Raw genomic sequence first — 22,499 nt, 5'->3', positions numbered from 1 at the left:
CCTATGGTAGAACCATCCCTGGTCTCACCTCCACCCATCTCCATCTTATTGCTCTTCATGGAGTCCTCAGGGGAGTCTCTCTGCGGACGACAAGAGAAAGGAAACAAACACGTCAACACCAGTTTTTTCGACTCGCGTGTATTCGTGTGTGTATGCGTTTGTGCGCGTGCGACACTCACAGAGAAGTTCATGTTGTTGAACTGTTTGACGAACGGATTCATCCAGGTGTCCTCCTGCTTGCTCACGGGTTTGTTCATCTGGAACACCGAAAAACCACCAGTGAATATGACAGAGGGTCCCCAGACTAAGAGCGACCAAACCTCGACCAACCACAAACAAGCCGGCAACTCGACGACACGTCTCATTGGTGGACCAGAATCAGAGGGGGGGGGGGGGGGGGGGGGGGTGGGGGGCATCAGAAGCTGACCTTGGGAGGAACCTTCTTCATGTAGTTCCAGCTGTTCTGCTCCCTGTTGTCCTGGTTGGGGGGGCTCCACATGCCGATCTCCACCTCCTCCTCGGGCTCCCAGCCCCCCATGGACACCTCCTCGCCGTGCCAGCGCTCCATAGGCTTCACTCCTCCTGGGACACAGACACACAGCAGGGTGGAGAGTCAGAACACAGCGGAAAACCTCTTACAAAATAAGCCCAGAAGGAGGTGCGGAAATACACATATAATGCTTTCCCCCCCCCTCCCCCTTCGATTACTTCCAGCCATAAATGTGTACATGTGCTCCAGAATACCAACCAGGCTTGTGCTGGTTGTGAGTCCCAGGCCCGGAGCTTCCTCCCCAGGTGTTTGAGCTGTCCCTGTCCCTGTCCCTGTCCCTCTCCCTGTCTCTGTCCCTCTCTCTGTCTCTTCCAGAGCCAGAGCCCGGCTCCTCCCAGGTGGAGGAGGTATCCATGGGCTTGCCCCAGGCCGATGTACCGTTATCCACAGACACTGGAGGGCCGGCCGGCTCTCCCCACGAGGACTCCCCCTTCTGGGGCCCGCCGTATGGTTCAGCCCAGCCTGGAAGGGAAGAGAGGGAAGGAGACGCACGTTCACTTACAACGCCGTCATTTACACTGATCGAGTGACAAACGCAAAAAAAAAAAAAAATCGACAGATGTTCAGAACACCATCGCGGTCAGACGCGAGGCTGATGGTCGACGAGAGGTCATGTGTGTGGACAGACAAGGGTCAGATGCAGAAGGCTGAACTGCCCCATCCTGCGCGGACCCTCACAGAGCACCAGAGAGACACAACCACGGTCGGGTGTCAACACATGTTCTCATGCTGCTAGCTGAGAAGAGGAAGGAAGCCTACATGTGGGGAATCTGCCTGCAGGTCCCTGCTCGTCCAAGACTACTTGTCACACACACACACACACACACACACACACACCCCAGCTGTTTCTCCACTCGGCTGAAGAGGGACAGACTCAACACAACAATCATTTAAAGTTGTCGCAGAGACGGTGGTTTCGTGTAGAAACTGTTTGAAGCAGCTGTCATTGACAGCTTATGTTCCAGCTCAACATTTCTACAAGTTCAGAGGACCTGCTCCTGCTCTGGGATTGGCTGGTAGGAGTGAGCCCTGATCGGAGCCCTGGGGAACCCTGTCTAACCATGAAGCTTACGTAAGCTTTGTTTATTCAGAGTAAGGGGTGTGTGTGTGTGTGTGTGTGTGATGTCTCGGGCTCTGCTTTCAGCCGACCACCCAGTACTTTACACTTTCTCCATCTGGTGACGTAAGGAACATGCCAGAGATACCTCCCAGTATAAATAGCCTTGATCCTGGCTCTCCATCCTCTCTCCTGTCAAACATGTGACCTACACCGCCCCCCTTCCGCAGTATCACTATAACAAACCTGTCCCCCCCCAATATCCTACCCCAACAACCGAGGGCCCAGACTGGGGTGTTTGTTCTCACTTTATAGTCTCTAAATAACTTCAACTTGGATTCAAAGTGCTCCCACTTTTTAAAAAGATGTCTGATGTCCATGCTGGAGCCTACCGTTATTCCACTGTGCTTCAAAATGTAACTCTGTAATGTAAATCTCATCTGACTGGCGGGGAGAGCTCAGTAATGCAGGCCTCTGACAACATCTCTATAGCTTACCACTGGGGACATGCGCTGGAGGGCTCGCCCTGGTTCTCCCTGCCCCTTTCTCTCACAATCGCGCACACACACACACTTTTTCTCTGGAACTCTCCATGTCTGTCTGCCTGTCCATCTGTCTTTCTCTCTCTCTCTTTCTCTCTCGCCTCTCTGGAACTCTCTCCCTTTCAGGACAGACAAAAGCCTGTGTTTCTGCCCGCACTTGCACTAGCAGGACAGAGAGAGAAAATCGATGTTCAGAACATTCCAGAAGGATGACTCAACCTGCATTTTACAAAAAGCCCTCAACACACACACACACACACGAGGGGAGATGAGAAAACGTCTATGTGAGCGAGTGTGTTTACATTGGTGTGCAAGTGAATGTACCCGCATTGTGTAAACATATCACGTGTAGGATATAGAATCTGACCGCGGTCAAGAAGTGAAAACATTACATTTAAACTGAGCAAGTTTGGCCAATACACTTCACATAACGAGCAAATGTTTGCCTCTACCAGCCCATCCATTTTGATCTTTGCATATGTTAAAGTGTACTTACTAGGGCTGCAGTTCTTGTCCTTGCCAGTCATGATGTTCTGGGGAGGCGGGGGCTGCATGGGTTGGGGGTGGGGCTGAGGCTGGGGGGGGGTGTTCATACTCATGCTCCCCTGCTCCGATGGGTTGTTCTTGTTCCACATGTTGACGGCTCCTCCGCTGTACTTGTTGGGGTCTCCCCAGGCCGCAGTGCCGTCGTCGATCTCCATCCTGCGTCGGACTGCCTCAGGGGATGGTTCCTCCCACCCTGTAGACTCCTCCTCCTTCTGGGAGGGAGGGATGGGCCCGCCCACCCAGCCAGCTGGCTTGATAGAGGCAGGGTTGGTGGTCTGGGGCCCTGGGGGGCCTCTCGACATCGGGCCTGGGTTGCAATCAGGACCTTTTCCCCATTCGTTGGAGGGGCAGGGTTTGGGGGCGTCTCCCCAGTTCTGAGGTGCGTGGTTGGACTGCTTCATGGAGGGCTCTCCCCACCCCTGGTTATTCTGGGAGACGGGTTTTACGGGTTCCCCCCAGCCAGACCCCGAGTTGGGAGCGTTGCCCTGGTCAGGGTTGTGGGACCCTCCGCTGCCTCCCCAGTTGTTGTTGGGCCTGGGCTGCTCGCCCCATCCGGTCCCTGAGCGCTCGCTGTCGCCGTCCCAGCCTCCAGAACCTGCACTCTTCTGGGGCTCCCAGTGATTGTTGCCACCCCCTCCACCACCTCCTCCTCTGGGGCCTCCACTTCCACCCCAGCCCTCCCCGCCAGAGGGGGCACCCCAGTCCTGCTTGGGCTTGGGAGCGTTGGTCCAGGTGTTCGACCGGTCTTCCTTGTTGTTGTTTCCCCAGGTGTTATTGCTCTTGTTGTAGCTAGGGCCATCTTCCCAGGTCCCGGGGGCTTTGCCATCTCCCCAGCCAGCTGAGGTTTTCTGTTCCCCCCAGCCAGACCCTGGTGAGTCTTTGCCTGGACCTCCAGGCCCCTCTCCCCAACCCCCTGAGTTGCTGGGTTGGGAGGGGACCGACTGGCCAGTCGAGCCCCAACCAGGGCCTCCGTTACTGGGCTTCCGCTCCTCCATCCTGGGAGCGGGTACCGGAGCAGGCTTCACGTCCCAAGAGGTGTTCTGGCGCACGGGGGTTTGACCCCAGCCGGTGTTGGAAAGGACACGGGGGTCCACATCGCCGCGGGCGACGGCCGGCTGAACGACGGGCCCGGCGGGAGGGGCTCTGCGGCGGGGGCGCTGGCCGTCCCTGTCGGAGCTGCGGCCTCCGGAGCTCTCGCCGCTCCCCTCGCTGCCGCCAGATCGGCCCCAGCCTCCAGCCCCGCTCTGTGGGCCCTGCACCCCGCCTGGACCCATGGCCAGGGCGTCGTCCTCGAGGCTCTTCCAGCCGTTGGTGCCCCCCTTGCGGCCGCCGATCTCGCTGGAATGCTGATTGCTGCCGGGCGGCGGGGCGCTCCACTCTCCGTTCGAGGCCTTAGTATTGGAGGAGGAAGAGGAGGAGGAGGACGAGGACGACGAGGCACTGCTCCCCCAGGGGCGAGGGAGGCCCGCCGCGGGGGGACCCATCCCGTTTCCCGGGGCAGGGGTGGAGGCGCCCCCCCAGGACTGATTCTGCGTGGGGGGGTTAGTGGGGCTTGAGTCCCAGCGAGGGCCGGGCCCAGCGTTGTTGTTATTATTACTTTTATAAGCAGCAGCAGCGGAGGAGGAGGAGGGGGGCTGGGGGGAGGCAGCCTGCTGGAGGGAGGGGTGGGGGTTCACAGTGTCTCCATTGGAGCCCTTGTCTCCGGGGTAGCTCGAGCCCCCCCAGGGCGTACCGAAAGCCCCCTCGCCGTGGGAGTGCTGGGAAACGGCGGCGCCGTTGGGGAGGGCAGGGGGTCCCCCCCCGCCCCAGGAGCCGAGGCCTGAGCCGGGCTCGCTCATCTGCACCGAACCAGTAGAGTTTGGTAAACTAGAGGTCATGGTGTTAGTAGTAGTAGTGTTATTTGGTCCATTCATTTCAGTGTTAAGGTTAGGGGGCTGACCACTGTTGCTGCTGCCCAACACCTTGTTTGTACCATTGCCGTCGGGCTCTTCCAGGCTCTCGGCCATGCCCCCCCAGCCCAGGGGAGCCTGCAGGCCTAGCTTAGCGTTTAAACCCTGGGTGTCTGGAGCGCGCTGGACACCGCCACCGTTGAGCCCACTGTTCTGCATTCCGGGCCAGGCACCGTGATTGGCGCAGGGGCCCGGGGCGCCCCAAGCGCTGTTGAGCTTGTTGCCGTGGCTGCCGTCAGCGGCCATCTTCCCTGCCGAGCCATCCGCGTTGGGGCCTGTGCTTAGCGTCGAGCCATTGGGGAGGCCCCAGGGGCCCGCCCCGTCCCCGTTATTGCTGCCGGCGCCGGCCAAGGAGTGGTGAGAGCTGCTGCTGCCGCCGCCGCCGCCGTCTCTGACGACCATCTGTCGGTTCCCGTTGCTGTCTCCGTTGACGGCGGAGGAAGCCATCGTGGCGAGGTTTTTCTCGGAGCCCGAGCTAGAGGCGGAATCGGCGTCCATGCATTCTGAGGCGAGCTCCGGGTCGCTACCAGAGCCGGATCCGGAGGCGGGGCCGGAGATGGAGGGCCAGACGGGGGAGGTCTTGTCGCTGCAGCCGTCCACTAGAACCTTCCCCCAGTTACTGTTGCTGTCGCTGCACGGAGAACTAGAGCTCCAGGGAGAATTTTCATACTGCGAATCCAGACCTGGGTGATCTAAACCTGGGGACGGGAAGCAGAGACAAAGTGTGGGGCGGGGGGGGGGGTTAGGGAGTCAATATTGGTAGCGTATGTTTTTCTTCAAGCAGTGAAGCAAAACAATAAGAATGCATATAGAACATTTACAAGACTAAACAGCATCTCAATGCTTAGACATAGATTTGGGGGGGGAAAAGTCTGTTGCTATAGCAATGCTGCATATGCCTGTCTGCGTCTGCCCGCCCTCCCAGTCTCGCCAGCCGGGCCCCGACCCAGACACAGCTGCCACCATTTTGTTTCCGCAGCGTGATCTAACTGTCTGCCAAAGGATTGGGACATTAAGGAGATGGGGGAGGGACGGCCAAGAGGGAGCTGAGAGAGAAGGGGAGGAGAGGAGTGTCTGCTAGCTCATTTGTCTTGTTGGGTCTTCCTGGCTAATTTCCCAACAACAGCATCATCATCATCATCATCTTACTGAAGCACTTCCTGGTTCCTGGTCGTAAGGCATAAGAGATGGGCCCTTTTCACTGGCCAGCTAAACAGGTCTGCCCTGTGATTGAGAGTGTTGTAAAACCTTCATCCCCCTCTCATGCATGCGCACACACACAAGATGGCTGCCAATTCTCCCTGGATGTTTTTTCTGTACGGCTGCCAATTCTTTGCTCCATCATTCCCACTCTGCCACTCTAGTAGCCCCACCCCCTCCCCAGACACGCCATGACTACAAAAATCTTCATCAAGGTCAGACTGGATTTTTGGGGGGACTGACAAAAGCACACAAACAGACAACCCAAAATCCCAGCATACAATATTCCAACGCCGCTAGATACCCGTTCACACAAACGCGAGGAAATTTGTATGAAGACAAAAAGGATGCAAGACAACAGGCTTAGCCCTGAGAAGCCTTATGACTAACGTTGATGGTGTATAGCCCATGAGCAGGGGGGGGGGGGGGGGACGACCAGGGAAGAGGGAGCACACATTCATGTAGTCACCTGTTTGGTTAGGGGAGTGGCTGACCGAGTCCCGAATGGGAGCCATGCCTAGGAAACAAGAGAGGGAAGATCATCACACTGCAGAGAGAGACAGGCCGGGGGGGTTAAAGGGGGAGGTTACAGAGAAGGGTGCAAGATGTCAAGGGTACAGTGACAAAACAGTGCAAACATACAAAAGAGAATACAGACAGATCAAGATAAGGAAGGAATCAAGCAGTAGCTTTGGTCTCGTCTAGGTCTGCGTCTGGTGATTCAAAAGCGCCTACAGCGAAGAGTGTGTGTGTGTGTGTCTACCTGTGAGAGAGGCACGCTGCTGCGCTCCCTCGCTGGCCCTCAGGGCGCCCCCTGGCTGTGTGGAGGGCAGCTGCTCTCTGGTTCCCAGGGCGACAGTCAAGAGGTCACAGATCAGGGGTCAGGGCCCTCAGGGGTCAGCAGAAAGGGAGTGGGACTTGTCGGAGCGGGCACAGAGGCTGGCAGCTGGCTGGAGCCCCGTTGGCATTGCTGAGCACGCTGGGACGTGTGTGTTTGGTGTGTGCGCGGACGCGCGCGCGTGTGTACGTCTGGGTTTAACAGAGGGGGGGGATGTGGTTTCGACTGTCAGGCCAAGGTTCAGGTCTTTGCCTACACTTGATATGTTCTGGCACTGAAGAGATGAAGAAGAGAAGGAAGAAGGAGACAAAACAGAAGTTAGTTATGTGCTAAAAGGGATAAAAAATAAATAAAAAGGCCTTTGTGTCTGGTTGGAAGTCCTCAACACTTGCATGACCCAATCAAGACATGAAATAACTGTGAGGATCGACTGTTCCGTGCCACGGCAGGCAGTCCAGAACAGGGGTATCCGTGGCGTGATAGCGATCTTCCTCAGCAGAGTGAGATGGAAAGCAGGGGTCTGGTAATTCCACTCCCCGAGCAGAGGAACAGAATACCCTGTGTGTGTCTGCAGGCTAACATGGCTCCCTTCCCAAAGCAGAGCACAGATAAACATGACTGTCACAGGTGTGGGTGGACACAGCCAAACAAACTCGCATTCCTCTCTCTCTCTTCTCCTCTTTACCCTTCCTTCCACTCTGTGTGGGATGTAGGGGTATTGGGTAAATATGGTGTGTAGGGGACAGAGGTTTGGGGGTATTGGGGCAACTATGGGCCGGGCTGCAGAAGGGGGATGAGATGTATAAATATAACAGGCTTTGGGCAGACAGTAACTCTCCGTGGCAACAAACCCTCTGAGGAAAAAAGTCTACTCAAAGAAAATAGGCCCAAGAGATAAAGCCTGTTCGATTTGATGTGTGAGAAATACTTTTGGATTCGAAAACTGCGAGGATAAATCTCATCCTGGTAGACTCGTTAGCGAGAGCTGTGGTTTACTAAGGAGAGAACTCGTCACCCATGTTCATCGACAACCACAACGCAACGCTCATTCAAAATGGCTGCCTGTCGGGCACTAGCAATGGAGGGCACACACTCCGCGTAAGCCTACCATTGTTGTGCTCAATCCCATTGTAGCAGTTGTAAACTGCCTCATTAACACTTGTTTGTCCTGTCTCTACAAGGCACTGAGCCTATTTCCATCACATCACAAAGTACAGATACAGCTTAATAGAGCAGGGGAAAAGCCCATATAATCGCTTTCAACACTGACAAGGAAGGAACAGGACCAGACTTACTGAAGCAGAAACAACAGTGCTCGCAGCAACTACTTCTGTCTCTCCTTTAATATCTATCTTTAAACTACAGTTTTCTTCCTGTGCCTTGCTCTGCAAAGGGAGAGAGAGAGAACGAGAACAACAGTGAAGTGTTGCGGGAGGATAATTCTCTGAATATTTTTTTATATATATTTTTTTAAGGCAGGAAACCAGGAGAAACCAAAACGTAGAGAACATTCTAGAGCTAGATGACGGTTCTGTTTGTGTGCGAGTTCTGACCTTTCTCTGTGCAGGTTAGCAACGTTTGTTGTGCTCACAGCCCCACAAAACCTATTTATAACCCCTTGGCTGAAATAGCAACTGTGCTAGCTTGCCTGTTCAGGGCGCTGCACAGAAGGACACCATCTTAGCACGGCAACTGCGGACACCGTCTTCGTTTGGAACTTGTACAGGGAAAGGCCCGGACTAAACGGACTGCAGGAGGAGGGTCACATCTCCTAACTATTAACCTGGGATATCAATAGTAGAAAAGCACAGACAGAAAGATGAAGAAAGCACTATGATAGACAGCGGAGGAGGTCGAATACGGGAAACACGGCAGGCCCGACCTCCTGCAGTCAGGAACCGGAGGAAATTCCTGAGAGAGAGGGGGAAGAGATGTGCAACAACAAATACAGAGTAGCTGGTGTGTGTGTGTGTGTGTGTGTGTGTAGCACACAGGAGTACAGTGTGTTCCTGCTCACAGTCAGGCTTTCATAAGAACCTCAAGGACTGCCTCTTAGACAGAGGGTGTCATCTTACGAAGAGAGGGAACGAGGGAGGGGGGGGCAGGGTGCACGGCAAAGCAGAGGTAGAGCGAGTACCGGGGGTAAATGGGGGAGGGAGAGAAGGAGAGAGAGCACACGAGCCAATAGGCGGGAAGAGAGGAGAAAAAGAAAGTTCCTGACCTGCCAGTCACGTCTGATGGCTTGAAAGGAATGCGGTTAGAGCTTCTCTTAACATGCGAGAAATAATGAGGTTATTTGCCGGTGCGATAAAAAACACACAAAAAAAAGTACTTTGAACCTATCAAATTACACTCGCTAGCTAGCTCACTCGCATGCCTGCCTGCTTCTGTGTTGAAGGCACTTTGCAGGTAGGCCCCTCATGGCGGGATCCAGGCTTGATTGGGGGGAGGGGGGAGAATGGGGGGGGCAGGGAGGGAGGGAGGGAGGGGAGACTCGACTTAGGAGAGCGCCGCTGAGAACGAGTACTAAACTGAACTCGAAAACCAGGACAGCTCGCACAACAAAAATCCATATCTGTTGACCTCCTCCTGCAGGCAGACCAACAGCAGACTATAAAAACCACCCAGGACAGTAGGAGCAGGAAGGAGATGAGAACAGCGGTGAACAGAATAGAACAGGTATACGCAACTTAATTGCCTTCCAGGGAGACTTATGTAAACAACCACTGTGATTCACCGAGCCTCAAACAATGACTCAAACAGGAGAGAGAGTCTGTGGTTCAAGTGTGTACCCTGCTCTCTGAAGCTGGCAGATGTACACAGTCTATGGAGGGTGGAGTACAACTACTGTACTGGGTGGAGAGAGCTTTTTGTATTGGGTCGACTTCCCTGTTGGTCGAAAGCAGAGGGCAGCAGGGCTGTTCGTTGAGGAATGGACTGGTGGGTCCTGCCGAAACACGTTCACCCTCTCTTGGCTGCGCTGCATCAACCAAGAAAACATCTTGAGCTAAAGCCAACGAGCTAGCGCATTGGATAGCGGGACGACATGGGCAAACACCGCTGGTGCGCAAACACGAGGTGGTCCATGTGATGATGGCAATGCGATGGGTATTCTCCTGACATTCGGAATCCAGAGGGTTCTGAACAGTTGTTGTTATCAAGGAGGACAAAGTCATGGTGACTTCCTGAAACAGGCAATTCCTCTGGGCCAGGCTTTGCTCAACATCACCATCACAGCATGCTCTTATGCCTCCATCTCCCTCTGTCCAACCACAACCATTCCTGTCAGAAAGGACAAGCTCCACAGACCGACACAGCTACGGGGCCTCCATGAGAGGGCGTGTGGTCGCCTGTGTGCGTGCAGGTCTCCCCAGGTTCTCTTCTCTGATTATAGCAGAGTTCTTGAGGAAGAAGACCCCCGACCAGCTGGGGGAATGAGATAAGCCTCGTTCCCAAGCTGCTGGTCTCAGAGCAGCAAGGGTGCCCCTCCACAATCCCCTTCTGGTGGAAAGGCAGAGACTGGAACCCCAGACCTCGAAACTTGCAAAAGAAAAAACGTGTGTACTCCAGCACCAGCACACCTGATTCTCCCAAGACTCCAATCTCCCTTCTCACTACTAGACCACGGCTTGGATCATATTACTGGGCTCCCTGGCCGCAGCAGGGGGAGTAAACAGTAACCAACCTGGCACGGCGCCTGAGGAGACAAGGTCACAGATAAAGACTTGCGCTAGCCTATCAGCATGTCCACAGCAGGCCTGAGTGGAAACATGGCACTGATACACTGCTCAGCTTAGTTCAGGTCACCCACTGACTGGCCTACTACTCTGCTGCTGTAGTGGAGGGTACTGGGCTGCAAGGCTACCATGCAGACTGTCAACCACGCTGACACAACGTCACAACAGAGGCGGGCATAAGAACGCGACGTGACATGCAACCAGATGGTGGATCTATAAAGCCCTATAAAAGGCTGGACCCTTGTGGTTGACAAGTAGGCCTTGCATTGGCAGAGATTTGCCTTTGACCCTTCGGATAGGGAGCTCCTTACCTGTTGACCAGTCTTCTATGTTGTCTTATTCTGCTTCTTCACTCTCTTACGCTTCTCTCTCTCTCACTCTCTCTCTCTCTTCCATCCACTGTTCTTCTTTCTGTGGGTGGGTTCCCTGTGGAAGGTGAGATCAAGGGGAGGTGTTACTCTGTGTACCCTACTGAGGCTGCACTCTTCTGGGGTAGTTGGACTCAGAACAGTGAGTCCCTGTCATTGATTTCCACAACACAGGACGACACTTAAAAGCTATGGTCTCAACACAGCCCCAGATGAAAGTTGTGACATACAGAGAGCAGCTACTGAATCCCTGGCCAGTGTTGTAATGATCCAGATTGGTAGCACAGTTGTATCAACAGAGCAGGATAATAGTCAGAAGGCCCAGAACCGTGGCCGGTCAGTCACCACAAGTGTGGTCAGTGCCGGTTGGAAGGTGGTCAGCACAATAACTTCCTGGTCAGTCAAGTTCAGTGACATGAACTCAGCACGGAGGCCAATTAGACAGCAGGAGAAAGCTGCTGCTAATCTCCTTACAGGATTACTGCACTGAATTACTACCCTATAAACAGACAATCACTTCTGTGGGTCACACACGCTCAAAAGAGCTCTCCCACTAGAGACGCTCACCAATTCACAGCCCACCGTGCCGTCCCAAGTGTTGCTCATGTCAAGTCATGGTCGTACACATTTACATTTAGTCATTTAGCAGACACTCTTATCCAAAGCGACTTACAGTAAGTACAGGGACATTCCCCCGAGGCAAGTTGGGGGAAGTGCCTTGCCCAAGGACAAAATGTAATTTGGCACGGACGGGAATCGATCTGGCAACCTTCTGATTACTTGCCCGATTCCCTAACCGCTCGGCCACCTGACTCCCTGTGCACACCAACCATCATGAGCACCTCCAACCGAGCACAAAATCTCACAGGCAAAACAGAACCAAATCCCGCTCGCGATAGAATGGCTACGATGATACCATAGAGGACAATATCTGGACAATATCTGGACAAATCGAGTGACGGGACTTGACAGTAGTCTAGGATTTTTGCAGGACGTACTCAATTTCAGTTGGGCCGTCCTCTCCTCACGGGGACTCATGGGACCCGTCTCAGTCGGTGGTTCCCAAAGGATAAAAAAACACAACCGAACATCTACTTAACGTCACCCACCACCCACCACTCCCTCCAGGAGCTGTTAGGAAGGGAAGTCAGCCTCCCCTCCCCCTCCCACCATCCCCCTCCCCCAGGGTTAGGTGCCTGAAGTGCTTCAGCAGATGGCCGGCTCAACAACAGAGCCGGGGCCTCCCAGAGCAAACACACACAAAAGGCCAAGGCATCTGTTTATGAGTGGCCAACAATCAGCACTGCCGACACAGCTGACGGCCTGGACCAGGCTAGACACTAGGAGTCAACCTCCACACAAGAGAGGTCGGGTCTAGGGGGCAGGAGCTTGTGTGTGTGTGTGGGGGGGGGGGGGTGTTTGGGAGGTGGGGGCTTGTCTCTTTTTCACACGATGGTGCTAAATTGAACCGAAGGTACCATGATAGCCTTGATCATTCCGTTTAAAGTTGCCCCCTTTTTTCCCCCACGGCGCTGTTCTTGCAGCTGTGGTGAATGTGTAGCCTATAGCTCAGCTTGTCTCAATTGTGTAAACAAGGTAGCCAATATCCAGGAAACTGTGGGAGGCAGGGCCCAAGCTACAGACTAGATTCAAGTAGCCTAAACAATGGCTAGTTGACTGCCAATGTCTGCACTCAGAAACTGACATCAGCTAGTGACAATCTAAAGCAGTACTCGATGAGGAAATGACTGGAGTGTTCTGTTTACAGCTAGTCCTCTGGTATTTCATAGGCGTGACTTTATATGCTCAGGGGGCAATGGTCACATCTACAAGGAAAGAATGACTGACTTCACCAACACAGTGTTACAGAAATAAGTTGTGATTAATATTGTATAAATGGAAACGCCATCAAGCTCAGGGAATGTTTCATGTCGTAGTATTGACTTGACTGAAAGTGAAAGTACAGTGCCCCAAAAAAATCTAAACATCATCACCACACTGCTGGGAACAGGAATAGACTAGAAACGTCAAATATGTTGACAAGTAATAAGCCTATCAACCACACAATGCAGTATAATCAACCTGATTATATTATGACAGAGAAAAAATACTGCTAGGCTGAACTGATAGAATTATTAATGAACGTATCCTACAAACTAACTACTACAAGGGACAGAGGAAAGTTATTGGCGGATGTTTGAGAGCCTCATTTCACACTAAAGAGGCTATATAACACTTTAATTTTAGGGTGTGTGTGTGGACAGGTAGGGGGGGTGCTTTTTGTCTCAGGATATACTGTACAAATACAATGAGCTAAACAAACAGCCCTTGAAAAAGAACACTAATAAAAAAAGTTTGACACTGGTTTTCATTTAGCGTTTTTAAAACGGCCCAGCTTACTCAGCACTCTGGGCCTGGGCTCTTCAATTCAAACGGAACTGCATGTGCTTACACAAGCAGCAGCTGCCCTGGAACGGCTTTGCCTGCAGACTCCAGTATACACACTCATCCCCCAAATAGAAAAGGCCAGAAGGGCATAAACACACAGGCCCACACCATTTATTTTTCTCTCTTTCACTCCCTCGCTCTGTATCACACAGACAAACACAAATTGCCATAGAAGAAGCCAGATCAACAGTTCATTCATGGAGGTGAAAGCAGTGAGGGAGGAGTTAGGCTTACCTGTTTTAACTCTTCAGTTTCTTTGGTGGCAACAGCTTCCAATTCCAAATCTCTAAACAAGAAAGAAATTCCAATCATATTTAAGGACTGACAACATTGCGCAATGGATATCTGGAACCGTTTAGAACGTTGCAGAATGATTTGAAACAAACCTAAAGACGACATTAATAACCATGTGTACTAAAAGGGACAGCAATTGACTAGTGAATGGAAAATAAATGTAAATGCTGCAATGCTTGCAAATCGTGCTGAAGAGTTAACTTCACCTACAAAGCCTTAACACTTGGTCTCACCCTAACAAATCTGTAGGCAGTTATCAGAATTAGAAGGAATTGTATTCGCCATGAGTGTTTGCACAAACAAGGAATTTACTTAGAATGCCTTAGTAAAGAAACTGTACTATCTTTGCACTTGTGCCTACGGTAGCCTAGTCTGACGTGAGAATTCAAGGTATATGCTTCAAAGTCCGCTTCCCTCGTCGCCATTATCTATCCAGCCAGCTGACAGGCTTGCAGCTTAACATGGCCTCGGCTCAGATATTTGTGCAAGGCTGGAGAATGATATAGCTACTGTAGCAAGCAAATTACAAACAATTTAGTAAATATTCGACTATGCTTGTATACAGTACTTGGAACAAGTAAGAATTCAGTAATGTACGATAGGTCAAATCATCGCTAACAGTAAAAGTATCAAGCATACCGACAGAGGGTGTTAACTTGCCAGTGCGCACAAATCCTGAATTGTTAGCTAGCTTACTTGCTATCCACTAACTGCTAGCTAGCATGCTAAAAGTACTGGTTTGAGTCAAGAGATCAAGCTCCGAACTCCGACCGTGGCTGCACCGCTGCTATCCTACCGATGAAGGTGGTCATTCCTTTACCCTTGAATGATTTTGTAACAAAGAATTGGACTGTTTCAGATCCATTGCCACCAAACAGAAAAAACAAAGATAATGATTGGGGACATTTGTACCATCGCTTAGCGACCCTACAGTAATGCACTCTCCCCTCAAAATTAACGACACCGTTTGGTAGGAAGCCAACGGAGATTACAATTGTAATTATTTTACCATAACGTTAGTCTACCTAAGACTCGTAAGAGCTAACATTGTAGAGCTTTATATAAATACATATCTATAAAAGCTGCATAGTAATAGATGGACTTAACAAGCATTTACGTCACATTAACTATACTGCAAAAAAACGTAGACTACAGTAGCCAGCGTCACGATTTAGGGGGCAATAGCATAGCTTGGTTCGTTAGCTAGCTAGTAGTACTAGGGTAGTTAAGTTTCAGACCGGGTCATTTGCACGGTCAAATAAAATACTGGATATACTCGTAAACCTTTCAATTTTATAGCAATCGATTGAGAACAAACTACTACCATTAACAAGTTTCTTTATATGTGCAACTCACAACTAGCTAGATGTTGCAGTGTACTGTACGCGTTAGCTTAATGGCCAACAAATTTCAGCAGGCAAACTAAACTACGCAACCCAAGCTCATCTCAACCGCCCGCTCAGCTAGCTGCGTAACTCGTATTCTTGACAAAAGCAACATTCAATGCTAAGAAAAAACATCTAAAAACGAGTCTTACCTCATAAAGTTTAAAGTGCAACAGAGTGGAAATGAAAGCCGGCTGTAAGGCTAAAGAAATTCAACGCATTTGCAGCATCTATGAAGGGAGGCATTCGTCCTGCATGATCGCCATTTTCTTCAATCGCTGGCTAACCTTCTTTGCACACCCCTCCTCCTCTCTGTGTTCTGTGGAACTGCGCAGGAAACTAATTCACCACTTCCTCTGACAGTGCCAACTATGGGGCCAGACCCAAAATGGTAGAAGTTGGAACAGGAGCTCAGAAGTAGGCTAACTGCATTTAGTGAATAAACGATTGGTTTTATAATAGTCTGCATAATACCTGAATTGAAAAAGGTTTAACCGACAAGTTAACCAATGTGGGCTGTCTTAAGTATCACAATATTGCAATGATAAAACAGTAAATGTAAATAAATACAATTAAATATATAGCCTATCAATTCTCTGTGAATAAATATAAATTAAATATACATTGTAGTACTACATTACAGTTTTGTGTTTGTGTGTGTAACCTGACCTGTATTCTAACCTCTTATGTTACTTTTAATACTTTGCTGCATTGATTGATTGCACATACAAGGGTTCCAGCACATGGAGCAAAACACTTCTGGACCAACCAACCACAGACAGGCAGGTCAGGAAAAGAGACATCTAAACAACTGTGGGACAATGTAAACACAGTTGAGCACTCGGCCAGGAATCTGCCAACGTTTCAATGCAGGAACAAAGCAGTAGGCCACTGTCGAGGGAGCCCCTGGGCTGTCCTCTGGTCCATGTGTGTGTGTTTCAGAACAGCAGTCTGTCTGTGTCACAACAAATGACCATTGCCCTACCTGCAAAAATACAACAACCCCCAACCTCAATTACATTCAACTCCCTTATCTGTGTGTGTCTGGGTGTGGACTAGTCCTTGGTCTCTGCCCAAAAATGATTTGATCTGGCCAATGGCAATGAGATTAGATAACAAAGTCGATATTCCATAATATATTGAAGACTACAGCCAGCAGTTTAAAGTACAAATAACAAACAAACACTAGACAACAAATAATATGTGATGTGCATTGTGATATAATGTATTATGAAAAGTTATAATGGGGAAAGTAGAAGTACTTTAGTACATGGGTTTGTCCCACTTATGCACTCATTCTAATCACATGCAAATTAACACAGTTCTGAGAGTAGCTTTTGGTCACAACCCTGGTCACTGAATGGCACAGAACAACACTAAATAGAAACATTTAATTCTTACCTGGGGTAGGCTGACTTTCATTGGACCAGTGGAGTAAGTGTGTGCTATATGTGTTTGCCTGGTAGGTAAAGGGTAGTAGGTTGCTCCCTGATAACCTCACTGACACTGGGGGTTTCAGAGAAGGCATGCTGACATTACAGACATACAGTTGGAAGCTGTTTGACAAACACACACACACACATGCACACATATAGGTCAGAAGTCCGAGATCTGGGGCAGGGCAGCATAACTGACATTTCTCCAATGTCGAGTATACATGTTGAAGAACTGCATACTGGCACAGAGTCAAGAACTCTAAAGACAGAAGACAGAACTGATGAGCTCACTATAAGCATGACATATAGTGATCCCAACTTATTCTCAAATCAAGCTCAGTTCAGTAAATGGACTGGATAGTGTCCATTCTTTGATAATTCTCTATATACACATACACACATACAAATACTGCTTCTGTGTAGGTTTCCTATCCATTACAGATCTTGTGATGAAAGTGAGTGTTGAGTTAAACGAAGAATTGAATGATAAAGAAAGGCAGCAGTGTGTGTACCCTAATCTCAACACTGTCATGCAGAGGAGCAGAGACTGTGGTTTTGCAATTATCTATGACAGTATTGACCTTGAGACTGTCAGGCCAGTGTACACACAAGTGGGAGTTAGAACCAGGACCTGCAGTTAAACATTCACACACATACACACATTCATAGAGCTCCTATCAAATCTGTGTTGGTAAGTTTCATTAACAACCTTCTCTCTTCTTTGTTGTGTCTCCAAGCAACCCAAAATATGTTCATATATTGTAGGTGTAGTTTTACTAACTCCTAACTCTCTACCCTAACATTACAACCAAGATCCACCCATTTGTCATTCACTTCTTCTCCCTGTTACATCCGGATCTTCAACCAATTACCCGGACATCTGCCTTGCTAATTCTAAATCGATCGTGAGTTATCTGAGACATCTTTTGTTGTTCTTGGAAGACGTTGATTTATTTTGTCTCTCATTTATTCATACCGACATGAGTGAAACTGCGAAAGGCCAGGTGGTCAGTTGTGTCTAGTTAACATATGGATTTCTCAGTGTTTAGAGAGCTAAACCCACTTCCATATTCCATCACCAGGAGTTAAATATGAGCATAAGTGTGACAATCAGCCAAATTCAAATTCCCTAAAATTCAAATTCCACCGCATTTATATTCATATCACTCATCTAATGCCTGCTTCACTCCTGTATGGTTGTAGAAACTCATGCAAATCAGTGGTCAAAGGCCACACCTACGCCTGCTCTTATTGTCATTCATATATGCCATACATATTTTACACACAGGGAAAGGTCATCCTCAGCCTGTACACACACACACACACACACACTTACTTAACACTTCCTTCTGTCTCACTCCCAAGACCATCCATCGAATTAGCATATAGCAGAACCCCACCCCCTATTTAACAATTCACTCATAATTCTCCGTCCACGACACAACGTCTCTGCAGTCAGCTCTGGGTCCTGCTCTCTCTTCCTCACCCCTCTCTCTGTCAATTAACTCTTTCCCGTCTCTCTCCCATATCTCTATCTCTCTCAGCAATACCACAAAACAATGTCATATCTCTAGCCATTGCTAATGGCTAGAGATATGGCGTGAGAGTATGAGAGTGCTATGAGAGCTGTGAGAGATACCTGAATTTCCCCACGGGATTAATAAAGTATATATCTATCTAATGGCAACAGGTCCCCCGACAACACATCTGCTAATAGAGAAGGACCCATGCAGGCTATCTATAAAGGGCGTGATGTTTGAGCTGAAAGACATTGCCGTGGCGACCTGGGGAGAGGTGGGAGCCGGACCTGGGCCACCACGTCCCGGAGAGGTGTCAGGGTGATCTTCATAACGTCATTCATAACCCTCTCCTCCTCTGCAGCCCGGCATGCCGCAGCACGTCTTCGAACCTCACCGGGAGGGAGCAGCTAACAGGCCTCCATGAAACAAGCCATGACAACTCCAGCACTATGAGCACTATGATATTGTTGTACTCTGCTGGGGAGTGGGGGGCAAGGGAGAGAGAGGAGTAGGGGGATGATGGGGGGAGGTGGGGAGGAAGAGGTTTGGGGATAAAGGGTTCAAGCTTACATGTGAAGAGCAGGAAGGGGGGGGTGTCAACAATGGGGGAGGGGAAGAGGCAGGGTGGTAGGGTGCTGGAGACTGGGTGGGGGTGGGGAGGAGGTAAGAAGAGGAGAAGCAAAGGAGGATGATGGAGGCTGGGTGGAGGCTGCCGGGCTGAGGCTTTAAAAAAAAAATGATTCACATAGTTTGCTCTGTATCCCTTGGACGCATCCTCACCCTCCGTCTGGGAGGAGTGTGTGTGTGTGCGTACGGAGAGGAACAAACTGACCCTTGGTTTTATAATGTGATTTTTTTGTGAGAAACTTGGGAGCAGAGGGCCTTTGTGAGGGTTTAGGGCAGCGGCTGAATGTGTGTGTGTGTGTGTGTGAAAGTGTGTGTCTGTGTGTGCTCCTCCTACAGTTCCCAGTCTGAATGACAAAGAGGAGAAGAGAGAGCAGTAAAGGGCTGCCTACAGAGATCTGAAGGAGCTTTTTTTCCTCAGAGCTAATGCTGCTATGATTACTGAGTGTGTTTGCCACCGGTCACTCTCATAAAACCAAACAGATCAATCTCTATCCAACCCTTTATCTTACACTTTATCTAGGTGGAGCTGACATCCTGGTAAGGCTGGCACAGGAGGTAAGGTGTGTGTATATATATATATGAGTGTGTGTCTGTGTGTTTGGATGTGTGTATTTTTAGAATGTTCTAGTGCAGGGGGAAGGGTGCTGATGCATTTCAGTGTGTGTGCATAGATAGAAGGTTCTGGCACACTGCCAGTCTCCCAGTCTCTCATTACCGTGTGTGTGTGTGAGTGTGTGTGTGTGAGTGTGTGTGCACCATGGGATCTGCCAGCATGACGGGTGTTACCGTGGCAACGCCAGAGAAGGTTCCAGATGCAATGCATCATATTTCTGCAGGACGACACACACAAGCACAGAGTTGAGGTAGGAAGATTGGGAAGAAGACCTTGGGCTTGGCATGCAGATTACTCTTATCTAACTGGAGCAATGCTCATTTAAATATTCATTCTACCTCTGCTCCAGCTCTGCTCAGAAATGCACGATTGGTTCTGTCCAAGACAACTGTGCATATGTCAGTGACTCATTTCAATATAAGTTGAAGCGTTTAGCAGAGAAGTCCACATTGTTACTAACCTAACCTGCTTTACTGTGCTTATCAGAGACCCATTAATAAACATGCGCTCCCTTCTCATGACACACAGACACACACATCAAACTCGCTGTGTAATAACGCAACAACAATCCACTTACTATGCCTGCTCCTGACCCACACCCTCCTCTCTCCACATCACACACCTCACAGCATATCCTCAGTAATGAAACCTGGTTAAGCAGCCCATTAAGCATGTCAAGTGATTAGGAAGGTGTGTTGCTATGTAGATCACTTATTCATAGGAAGAATGGAGCTACGTCAAACTGTAAATTCATGCAGCACAGAGACCAGGTGGGTGTATGCGTATGTGTGTATTTGTGCTTCTGTATATGTTTATAAATCATACCAAGATGGTGAACGTGCTCTACAGGGACAGAGAGAGAGACAGAGAGCAGGAGAGAGACGGACAGAGAGAACAGAAGAGAGAGATGGAGAGCGAGACAGAAATACAGCAGGAAATATAGAGATGGCCAGAGAGAGAGAGAGAGAGAGAGAGAGGCAGACACAGAGATAGTTGTGTCAGCCATGTTGTGCCTTCACAACTCTGCGACCTTATCTCCCAGTCTGGAGGGGAAGGAGACTATTTACTTTCCTCTGACCCTCAGTGCTGTTCATTCCTTTCGGATGGAGTTGTTGTTATGTGTGTGCGTGTGTGTCGTGTGTGTTGTGCGTGCGCGCATCCTTGCGTGTGTGCTTGCGTGTGACTGAGGATGGGCTAATGACTAGGCGGTATTTACTGACTGGGCCACATGCTGCCACTTAATGAGCCACTTCCCTCACATCCTTGTCCCCTTTGTGGCGTCTTCATCTCTCCACCTCCCCCCCCCCCCTCCTAACACCCACCTTTGTCTTCCATTGTCTGAGATTGACATGATGCACTGTCTCTGTTCCAAGAGAGCATTCATTATGCTGAGTGTCTCTGTGTGTGTGAAAAGCAGAGATGCACTCTCTATGTGTGTGTCTCCTCCACCTTAGTGTGTGTGGTCTGTTCGTCCGGCCTAGCAATATCAAATGCAATCACTGATTAGCTGAGTGGGTGAAGGAGACCCTGACCTTAACCCAAGTCAGTCTGCATCCTCCGACTCAAACCATACCCTCTGTGATGGCTTTGGTGGACCAGGGTGAGAAAGCAAGTAGCCCATGCCATTTGCCATGTGACATGCTTAGTCTATGGGTGTCTGGTGTGTGCGTGTGTGTCTGCCTCTCTGCTGGGGGTTGGCACTGTGCCAAACTGCAATCGGCTCACACTCCAAGGTGAACAAAAGACCAGCAGAGCCTTTACGGCCTAGCTACGCCACAGGACTGAGGGGGGGGGGGGATTGGGGGAAAAGGAAGAGGGGGAAATGAAAAAGGGGATAAACGGAGCAAAGGCCCTGGAGGCAGGAAAGGAAAGAGGGAAAGCAGACGAGTGCAGATAACAGGATGGTAAAAGGAGAGAGAGTTGAGAGAGCGGGATAGTGAAAGACAACAGAGAAGCCATAGACAGCACGCGGACACTGCGGTGGTTGGTGCCTCAGTAACGTTGTGTTCAGGGGATCCCAAGAGCTGCATGATTCGAGCTGACCAAACACTGACAGAATCCACACCATATGAACCACAGACTGCACAAAGGATTATACTGAACACGACACACCTTGCTCTGGTGAGACAGAGAGCAGTAGGTGTCCTGAATGCTGACATGGTGTCTAATTGGCTGTCTAATTAGCAGCTTAACGTCTGTTAGGGGAAGAGAGAGAGGGAGCGAAAGACAAGAGGGAGGGAGAAAGAATGTCTGTGAGAGAGGAAGTGACAGTGAGAGATAATAAGGAAACAAACTTAAATCACACTGTGCCGATATGTTGTTATTAATGTGCCTATATTCTAACAAGCTTTAGTAAACATTAAGTTTCAATATTCTAAAAGGTTATCGGTAATTTGGGAAAACTGTCTGAAATTCTCACAATAGGGTTTAGGGTTAGAGAGGGTCTCTCTCCCTCTCCCTCTCTCTCACATACACACACACACAAACACACACACCCTTTCTTCATGACCCACAACTCCATTCAAGCAGCATCTCCATATCAATACAGGCTGGACAATCAGCCAGTCGGTTCACACGACGAGCCTGGCATTATCCAGACATAATCACACCATTCTCCTTCTCCTCCTCCACTGCTCTCCCCCTCTTCCTCTCCTACTCCCTCTCTCCTTCGCTCCCTCGTGCACCCAGTCTGTGGCTCCAGCAGCTCTACCTGTTCTGCTGCCAATGGCCCAGGGTAGCCTCCAGACTTCCCCCCCCCAGAGATGCCCCTGCAGGCTGGGTCTGAGACACTGGTTGCCCCCACACAGCCTCTCCGCTCTCCCACCACACCACACCAGACAGCAGCCCATGAACCAGGACTGGAGGAACGAAAGACACCACCACCTGATCATTTGCTACCTTCGACATCTAAAAGCTGATCCGTAAACAGAGAGCACAGCGATCTGCAATGCCTGTCTGAGCTTCCTGAGTCTGCATGTGCATGGTGTGTGTGTGTGTGTGTGCACGTGAGTCAGACTGACTTCACATTCCCTGCTACCCATGCTCACCCCGGCTGCGTTGAGGTGAGAACGGCCAATCAGCATAATTCCCACCACCCCTCTTTCATACTAATGAGCTACGTCGACACAGTCACGCTAATTAAACGGAGCGCTGAGGACTCACCCAATGAGCAGCAGCGGAACGGAGACTCACACCGGCGGCAGCCGTCTCACCGGGCAGACTGTCGGCTGTGGCACACACACACGCACAAGCAGGGAGCGCTGTGTGTCTGCCAGGCACCGACACATTCACACCAGGATCTTAGTTAGTCTGTTAGGCAGGGTAGCCCTGCCTTTCATCTTAAGACACACATAAACCAGCGCTCTAGTTTGTGAATCTGGCTGGACCAG

General features: G+C 50.2%; 1 protein-coding gene across 8 annotated transcripts in view; it reads right to left on the bottom strand.

Moving 5' to 3' along the window:
* Positions 1 to 22,499, bottom strand: part of LOC146253197 (trinucleotide repeat-containing gene 6A protein-like) — a 34,263-nt gene that overhangs the window by 9,166 nt on the left and 2,598 nt on the right. For 2 of the 8 annotated variants that reach the window (XM_084677073.1, XM_084677065.1), the window contains exons 1-10: positions 15,067 to 15,232; positions 13,470 to 13,521; positions 10,731 to 10,845; positions 6,608 to 6,956; positions 6,314 to 6,361; positions 2,646 to 5,342; positions 749 to 1,012; positions 428 to 582; positions 180 to 257; positions 29 to 80 (exon numbers count right to left, since the gene is read on the bottom strand). In XM_084677073.1, the coding sequence (XP_084533199.1) occupies positions 29 to 80; positions 180 to 257; positions 428 to 582; positions 749 to 1,012; positions 2,646 to 5,342; positions 6,314 to 6,359 (3,292 nt within the window). In that variant the 5' untranslated portion in view covers positions 6,360 to 6,361; positions 6,608 to 6,956; positions 10,731 to 10,845; positions 13,470 to 13,521; positions 15,067 to 15,232. Of the gene's footprint in view, positions 1 to 28; positions 81 to 179; positions 258 to 427; positions 583 to 748; positions 1,013 to 2,645; positions 5,343 to 6,313; positions 6,362 to 6,607; positions 6,957 to 7,977; positions 8,287 to 8,330; positions 9,097 to 10,730; positions 10,846 to 13,469; positions 13,522 to 15,066; positions 15,233 to 22,499 lie in introns of those variants that run through there. The other 6 variants (XM_084677066.1, XM_084677067.1, XM_084677070.1 and 3 more) reach the window with 6 other exon arrangements.

Source organism: Hypomesus nipponensis, chromosome 17 (assembly GCF_054491055.1).
Source record: "Hypomesus nipponensis isolate SF chromosome 17, ASM5449105v1, whole genome shotgun sequence".
Classification (NCBI taxonomy): Eukaryota; Metazoa; Chordata; class Actinopteri; order Osmeriformes; family Osmeridae; genus Hypomesus; species Hypomesus nipponensis.
Note: the sequence above shows the minus strand (reverse complement) of the source record. Positions and strands in the feature narration are given on the sequence as shown.